This window comes from Octodon degus, unplaced genomic scaffold, assembly GCF_000260255.1.
Source record: "Octodon degus isolate 3935 unplaced genomic scaffold, OctDeg1.0 scaffold00179, whole genome shotgun sequence".
In the NCBI taxonomy this organism is placed as follows: domain Eukaryota; kingdom Metazoa; phylum Chordata; class Mammalia; order Rodentia; family Octodontidae; genus Octodon; species Octodon degus.
In genome coordinates, this window is record NW_004524755.1 from 4,800,135 (window position 1) to 4,808,185 (window position 8,051).

General features: G+C 51.2%; 1 protein-coding gene across 1 annotated transcript; it reads left to right on the top strand.

The window, feature by feature from the left end:
• Positions 1 to 340: 340 nt before the first annotated feature.
• On the top strand, positions 341 to 7,833 carry Nov (nephroblastoma overexpressed). The gene is made up of 5 exons (XM_004643612.2): positions 341 to 543; positions 635 to 860; positions 1,905 to 2,156; positions 3,350 to 3,564; positions 6,261 to 7,833. The coding sequence occupies exons 1-5, from the start codon at positions 460 to 462 to the stop codon at positions 6,555 to 6,557; spliced, it is 1,074 nt and encodes a 357-aa protein (XP_004643669.2). The 5' UTR covers positions 341 to 459; the 3' UTR covers positions 6,558 to 7,833.
• Positions 7,834 to 8,051: the final 218 nt, after the last annotated feature.

The window sequence follows — 8,051 nt, forward strand, 5'->3', positions numbered from 1 at the left end:
TCCCTTCCTCCCATTCACGCGCCCCAGCGGCGCCGAGCTCCGCGGTAACCCGGCCCGGCCGATCCTCCGCGACGGCCCAGCTCTGGCTCGGACCCCGCGCAGGGCGGGCTAGGGAGCGGCGGCCACTCCTGGGGAAGCGGGGGCAGCTTCCGGGGGGACGCGGGCGTCTCCTCCTACGCTCTCGCCCGGCCGGCGGCCGCACCCGCCGCTCCGCGCCGTGGGAACAGCCGTCGCCACCCACAGCTCTGCCGCGCCCGCCGCGGAGCTGGGCCAATCGCCATGGCAACGCGGCGGCGCCCCGGCCCGCCCGCCCTCCTCTCAGCGCAGCCAACCGCGCGGGCCCGGCGCGCCCCATAAAACCTGAGCGGCTGCCGCCGCCCCCCTGGCCGGGACCTGGCGGCACGGCGCCGAGCGCAGCCCGCGACGCCCGCTGTCCCGAGGCGCGAGAAAAGGCTGAGCATGCGGGGCGCGCAGAGCATGAGGCTCCTTCTGCAGCGGCGGTGCCTCTGTCTGGCGGTCCTGACCCTGCGCCTCCTGGGCCAGGTAGGTGGCGCGCCCGGCGATGCCCGGAGTCCAGGTCCTGGCGCGGGGGGCCCGGGTAAAAGGTCCCCTCCGCTTCTCCGCCCTCGCCCAGGTCTCAGCTACCGCGCGCTGCCCCTCGCCGTGCCCGCGCCAGTGCCCTGAGCCTCCGCCGTCCTGCGCCCCGGGGGTGCGCGCCGTGCTGGACGGCTGCGCCTGCTGCCCCGTGTGCGCCCGCCAGCGCGGTGAGAGCTGCTCGGAGCTGGCACCCTGCGACCCCAGCGGCGGGCTCCACTGCGACCGCAGCGCGGACCCCAGCAATCAGACCGGAGTGTGCATGGGTAAGGGCCCGCGGCTTCCCTCGCTGCTTGCTCCTCTCCTCCTCATCACCCAGAGGGACCTAAGCGCGTCGTGATCCGCCGGGTTAGGGGGCGCTGAGTCGGGGTCACGCGTGGTCCGCGGGCACCTGAGAAGCCTGAGAAGAAACCTGTTGCAGGAGAAGAGAAGCTCCCGTCGCTGGCCTCCCTCGAGAGGAGTCTAATAGACGGGAGGGAGGCAGCGTGGGGGGCGAGCGACATCATATCCTTTGGACACTTCTAGGGGACACTTAGGGGTGACGACAGCTGGGGTTACTCATGCCTTACAGTCCCGGCCCCCTGGGCACAGCAGGCTTATTTTCACACCTATAATGATCCACTGTGAGCTGGTGCAGCGCCTAACCTCTTGGGGGGACTATGTAACCCCTGTCTGGGCTCTCAGCAGCCGGCCAGTCCGGACTCCTGAAACATGATCAGTTCGAGATGGATTTCCCACGAGGCAGGTCACTGCGGTGGAGGCTGCCCCGCCACCCCCTGGATGGCAGACTCTCCGTGATGTACTGCACTTCAGTGCCAAGAAACCCTCCCTGGTCCCAGGCTTCCCAGCTAACTTATTTGGAAAGCATGAATTGCACTTTTATTTTTAAAGTCTAAACTACCCCCGCAGGAAAACCTAAGGTGGGTCTTGCAGAATGACTGTCCTTGGCCCCAGTAGTGTCTCTCCACAGTTGATATTCCTTTCATCTTACAAATGGAAAAGTTTGAGGGAGCATCTCAAAAGAAGGCAATAGAGGACATTCTAGAAGCCACCAGTGAGCCTGCTTATTTGCCCTGCAGTGTGGGCTCCGCACTGTGCCTCTTTCCTCCTGCAAAGGGGCGAGGTGCTCTTGGCGAGCTGGATGCTCCTGGGGCCCCTTCCTGTTCTGGGAGGATGTCTCTTGCCCTCCGAGGTGCTCGGCCCGGACTGAGGACCTCGCTTTGGGATACACCCTCCAGTTCTCACACAGCTCCCCTGGGTTTGTGCTCTTCTTCCCCCGCCTCTTGCCTCTTCCCCTCCCTCATGTTCAGTACTAGAAGGAGACAACTGCGTATTCGATGGGGTCATTTACCGCAGCGGGGAGAAGTTCGAGCCCAACTGCCAGTACCACTGCGCCTGCCGAGACGGGCAGATTGGCTGCGTGCCCCGCTGCCAGCTGGACGTGCTGCTGCCGGGGCCCGAGTGCCCGGCTCCCAGGAAGGTGGCAGTGCCAGGAGAATGCTGTGAGAAGTGGACCTGTGGCCCCCCTGAGGACGGGGGCCTGGGCAGCCTGGCCCTTCCAGGTGAGCAGCACAGGCAGCGGTCGGCGGGGAGGCAGCTCGAGGCCAGTGCGCCTCTGGGCCGGGCTGAGCAGTCCGCCTCTTTTTCGGCCGCGCAAGGGTGGATGCCAGATGCCCTAAAGTCCGAGCTGTGTCGCTAAAGCAAGCACCCAATTTATCCTGGAGAATCTGACAGACTTAGCGCCCTCTTTGTCCTTTTTTTTTTTTTCCTCTCATTTTGGTCCATCCGTCCCAAATGCCTGTTATTAGCGCCACAAAAGCAGAAGTCAAAATCATCCCCTTTGTCCTCCAAACTTTGCAATCTCTCTGCTGTCTCAGGACCTGCAACTTGTCCCTGGACAGGTGTCATACAGAAGTGTTATCTTCCCAGATGCCATGGGCAGGCTTAAGGGACACTTCCAGACTTGTTATTCTTTCTGCACTATCTTATCAATAGCACAGTTTGAGGGGAATCTCAAAAGTCTGTAGAAAATACTTTACATACCATTTTCAGCCAATTATTTATACTGGGAGCATCCCAAATTTCAGTCTTTCTGAGGTCAGAAATTATCAGCCATGCCTTACAGATAGGAAAACTGCCACGTAGAAGAGATATCCCAAAGCCACGCATATGAAGTGTCGAGGCAGAACATTTTGCAAACAGGGCCCAAGTGCGCGTGTGCGTGTGTGTGTGTGTGTGTGACAAGTTGTACCAACTGGAAACAAAATACTACTTTCATGACTAGCTTGACTTGGCCAGTTCTTATACATAAAAATTAAAATTTTATCGTGGTCTTTCTTATGCACAGAGCCCCACGCTGAGAGGGCTGAGGATGTAGCCCCTTGGTAGAGTCTGCTCAGCATGCTCAAGGGTGCTGGGTGCAACCCCAGCACTGCCAGAATCACATGCGGGAAACCCTGCAGCTCATGGAGCAGCTGGTGGTGGTACACTGTTCTGTGTTCTCAAGCCACGGAGCTTAATGGCGAGTTGTCTTAAGGTCACATGCACTGTCATCCACACAAAGATGGTTTTAAATGTAACCATGTGTCCGCCTTGTATTTCTTGTTTGGTGTTAATAAATAAACCCGATTCTGTGCCCGTGGCACTCAGGGGCTCAGTGAGCTCGGAGCTGAATGAGATTCACTTGCTCTTGTTGGCTGAGCAGCCACCTGTGGGTCCCACACTTTCCCCAGAGCACTCCCTTCTGCTCCCACAGCCTACAGGCCAGAAGCCACAGTGGGGGTCGAAGTGTCAGACTCCAGTATCAATTGCATCGAGCAGACCACGGAGTGGAGCGCGTGCTCCAGGAGCTGCGGCATGGGCCTGTCCAGCCGGGTCACCAACAGGAACCGCGAGTGTGACATGGTAAAGCAGACCAGGCTGTGCATGGTGCGGCCCTGTGAACCAGAGCCTGAGCAGCCCGTGGAGAAGGTAGGACACTGGGGAAGCCAACCGGGGAAGGTAGTGGCCTGGCCTCCTTGGAGCCCATCCCTCTGAGGTCCCCATGATCCCAGGTGATTCAGAGCTTAGTGCTGGCCAAGTGTTCGCTCCAGAGAAAGGGCAAAGAGATCTGGAATCCAGATCTAGAACCTTCAGGTTTTCCTTTTTAATGTACTGTGTGTAAATACACACAGCTCGCAGCAGATCCACAGGAAGGAGGGTGGGGCCAGGCAACCAAAATACTTTACCCTAGTCAAAAATGGCTGGCAAATCCCATTCACTCCTGGAGAACGTTGGCTTCAAGTTGCCAACTGATGCAGCTGAATTTAGAGAGGGGTTTCAGGCTATGGTTCCTTATGTGCTCACAGTGTGAGGTAGCAGGATCAGGGCTGTGTCTGCCTCCCTCACCCCACGGTTCCCAGCACCCAACCTGCTATGAGATGAATAGCTGCTGATAAATACACGAATGGGCACCTGGGAGTGACTGTTATTATTTTTAATAGCTTTAATACATTCACCAGCATAAAATAACATAAGCCAGATAAAACGGTGCGTGACTTTCTCTTTGCTGGCATCCTGTCAACTGAGTGTGTGAACTCTGTGTCAGGTGAGCAGATTAGAAGCTGTGACTGCTGCCTGGTGGTGTCTCCAGCCTCACTGGCATCAGACAAATGGGACCACCACACTGAGCCATTACACGGACCTTTGTGCAAACCCAGGGCCCAAACAGAGCCCTACCCGAGGGATTTGAGACTTACCAGTCTCTCAGCTATGGAAGTGCCACCATTGCTGCACTTAAAGGGACAACCCTGGAGCCACACAACTTGCCTCAGGTCCTGCGCATCAGCATGAATTAGCTGGGTGGCCCTGGCAGCTTTCTATACCTCTCAGCCTGGGTTCTCGCCTCCTACAATGGGGTCATTAAAAGCGTCTACCTTGAAGTTACCCTGAGGATCAGGTAGAGTGACTAAGTACACTATTAACATTAGTTGTCATTTCTCAAAGTGACAAATGGCATTTTTTGGTAAAAATCCTAGAGGTTGTATTGGTATGCCTATGGCTACCTGGCTCTAGGATTTCTTTTGGTCCATCTTAACTCTAGGTTTCTTCTACCAACTCAGAAAGAATGCTTAAAAACACCTTTCCTCTGAAACTAAGCCTAGAAGATGCACCTTCCCTCAGCAAGGAACCGTGTGTAACATAGCTGTTCAGGTTCACCCACACAAGCAGTCACACACACACACACACACACACGTCTGTTGCTGGCTTCTGCCTTTTTCTCCAGGTTTACAAGAATGTAAACTAAATATTAAAACATTGAACACACCAAAAAGGAGGAAACAAGAAGCTTTGAAATATTTTTGAGGGGGCCTGCCTCTTAGCTCAGTTCTTTAAGTGGCTGCTTCCACAAAGCAGTCAGGCTCAGGTTGCTGTGGTTCGATCCCCACAACACAAGCCAGCCAGTCATGCCTTGAAGGCATTCGGAGAAAAAAAAAAAACACTTCTGAAATATTTTCGAGGGCATAGTAAATTCTTTACTAAGATTTTTGCATCTTATATCTGTAAAATAGGGCCTGTTCTATGGCTGCTTTTCACGAAATTGATATTTCTTTCTTGTGAGCTGCATCCCACTTAATATTTGGAGGTGTATATTTAGCTGTTCATGTATAGTGTGCATATATCATAAAGGTTCTAGAAATACATTTGGAATTTATAGGGAAGTCCTGGCATGATTGGTTTTCATACTTCCAAGAGACTCTTGAACCCAAGACAGTAGGTCTCAGGGTGCAGACCCTGCCGCAGCATCTCAGTGCTTGTAAGAGTGCACATCATGAATGCTGAGTACAAGAAATGGAATGCAAGACCTAGCAAACTGTGTCGCGACAGACCGCAGGTGGCTGTGGCACACACCGGGGCCTGGGGCCTCTGAGGCAGGAGGCTCAGCACCAGCTGCACACTACCTTGGAACGTGAGGAGTGGAGAACCGCAGCACAGGGAGAAGTCAGCAGTCCTGTGCGGAATCATCAGGGTCCAGGGTCCCCATTGTCTTTTCAGTAAATTCTCCACTTTCATAGAAAAGAACCTTAAATCCCATTATCTTATAATTTCCTGAGGTCATCGTATAATATTAGAGGATTTTTCATCAGACAAATTCAAATATTTAATGTTTTCTGATCTATAAAGTTGGACAGCTTTTCCTTCTAGATTTATTTTCTTTCTCTTTGTAATACCTAAAGATATATTTGGCAAAAACAAAACTTGTTACAGTAGTTTCATAAGGGTAGGTTTTGTTATCATATATGTGCATGCCTTTTCATGCTGTTAAGGTCAAGAGATGATGGAACACAACCAGCCACTGTGTTCACATTCCAGGCAGAAAGAAAAAGAAATACAGGAAACAATAAAGAATTGTACCTGTCCAAGAGGCAAAGGATTTCCCAGATTCTTTTTAGTTTATGTTATCATTGGCCACAAATTTGTCACAAGGCCATTCCAAGCTCTTAGATATTCCAGGGAAGGAACTCTCATTACTGATCACATAGTCCAACAAAATTAATGTTCTTTTAGCAAATAAGTAAAACTGGTAGCTATTAGGAAGGTAACTAGCAAGTTGTTCCATACCCATAAAACAGTAGCTCAGAGAAATGATAGCCATCCCATGCCTTGCTTCTTTTCTTTTGCCTCAGAGAGGAAAAAAGTGTCTGCGCACCAAGAAGTCGCTCCAGCCCATGCACCTGCAGTACGAGAACTGCACCAGCCTGCTCGCTTACAGGCCCCGGTTCTGTGGGGTCTGCAGCGATGGCCGGTGCTGCACGCCCCACACCACCAAAACCATCCATGTGGAGTTCCAGTGCCCGTCGGGGCAGACTCTCAGGAAACCACTCATGGTCATTGGCACCTGCACCTGTCACACCAACTGTCCCAAGAACAACGAAGCTTTCCTCCAGGACCTGGAGCTAAAGACCAGCACGGGGGACATGTAAGAAATACCCACAGTGGCAAGCTGTAGCTGTTGCAGACCCACCATCCAATGAATATAAGAAGAAAAATGAAGACCTATAGTTGGTTGCATCCTTGAGTCCTGTGTGTCTTTCTGTGATCATCCGAGGTCACTTGTATCTGTCTTTTGTTTATTGAAAGATATCTGAGCTGTAAACTTGGAATCAAGGAAAGCTCAGGCATGGCTTAGGGATGACTGACTTGCTTATGATGTTTATGACAAATGCAAATTTCTGTACCTTTAAGAAGTCAAGTATATGATTTCCTTTGTAGACTATCACATGACACTCATCCTGTTTCATTGTGCACTAGTGCAATTTCCAAGGAAATGTCACTGTAGTGAATGACATGGTGAAGCCTAGGATCACACTGAACATGTCTTCATAGAAGCATTACCGCATATTTGGAGGTTTGGCTGCTTGGGTCTCCAGTGGGCTGCCTTTTGGCGTGGGTGAGCTCTGCACTTGAAGCCCGGGACCCAAGGAAACAGACAGCTGTTCAGCGTGTCCAGAGACTGTTAACTCTATTCTGCAGTGTGCTAGGAAACGTGCTGTATCTACAGCAGTGAAGTGTTTGGTAATTAAGTGGACTGGAGTTAAGAACTTTCTCCATTTTAGATCAACTGACTCCTTTCCACTAGAAAGAAGCTCAACAGGAAACTCCCAATACATAAATGACTGGGCCCTCACAGCCCTCGTACCTCTCTATACTGTAGACTGCTGAGGTCACTAGTTTTTAATTAACCAGAAGCAAAATATATCAATAAAGATCTTCTCATCAGTAAGTATACTGAGGCCCTGAGCACTTGATTACGACCTTTCAAATGTTCTTTATGTGGAATTTTGAAAAAACATAAGGGACAAAATCAGGATGATTGTGATGGTGAGGAGCACAAATTTTGTGAGAGTTTAAAATGATTTAGATATACTCCAAACCTATTCTTGGGTTATAATTATGAAAACACATAAAAACATATATATACATATGTGTATCGGCTAGGTCAGGCTGACAAGATAGGCTACAAAATTAAAACTATCCATTCCGCAATGTTGCTGTACGTGTTCCATTTTTTCCTCCCTTGAAGTATTTATAAAAGCATAAATTATGCATTTTGTAAAATACTCTTTTTTGATGTCTCTACATGTCAGACACGACCCAGAAGAGCATGATGCTGTATGTATGTGACTCTGGCACTGCTTCTGTGCCCCCAAGCTTGGTATGGTTGTTCACTGAAAATAAAAATGTATGGATTAAACAAAGCATCAGTCAGTAGCACCTGTTGGAAGCAAGCTGCTCTTTGGGGCAGGCTTAGAACTTCTTCTACAAAGGGAAGCAGAAGTCACCTCTTACTGTCAGGTGATCACCGTTGCCAAGACCTCAGGTACTCGCCACCATTACCACTAGAGTCATCTACAACCTGACCATTTCTTCCCAGATAACGCACCAGATATCTGTATGTACTGAAAGTTGAACTTCTG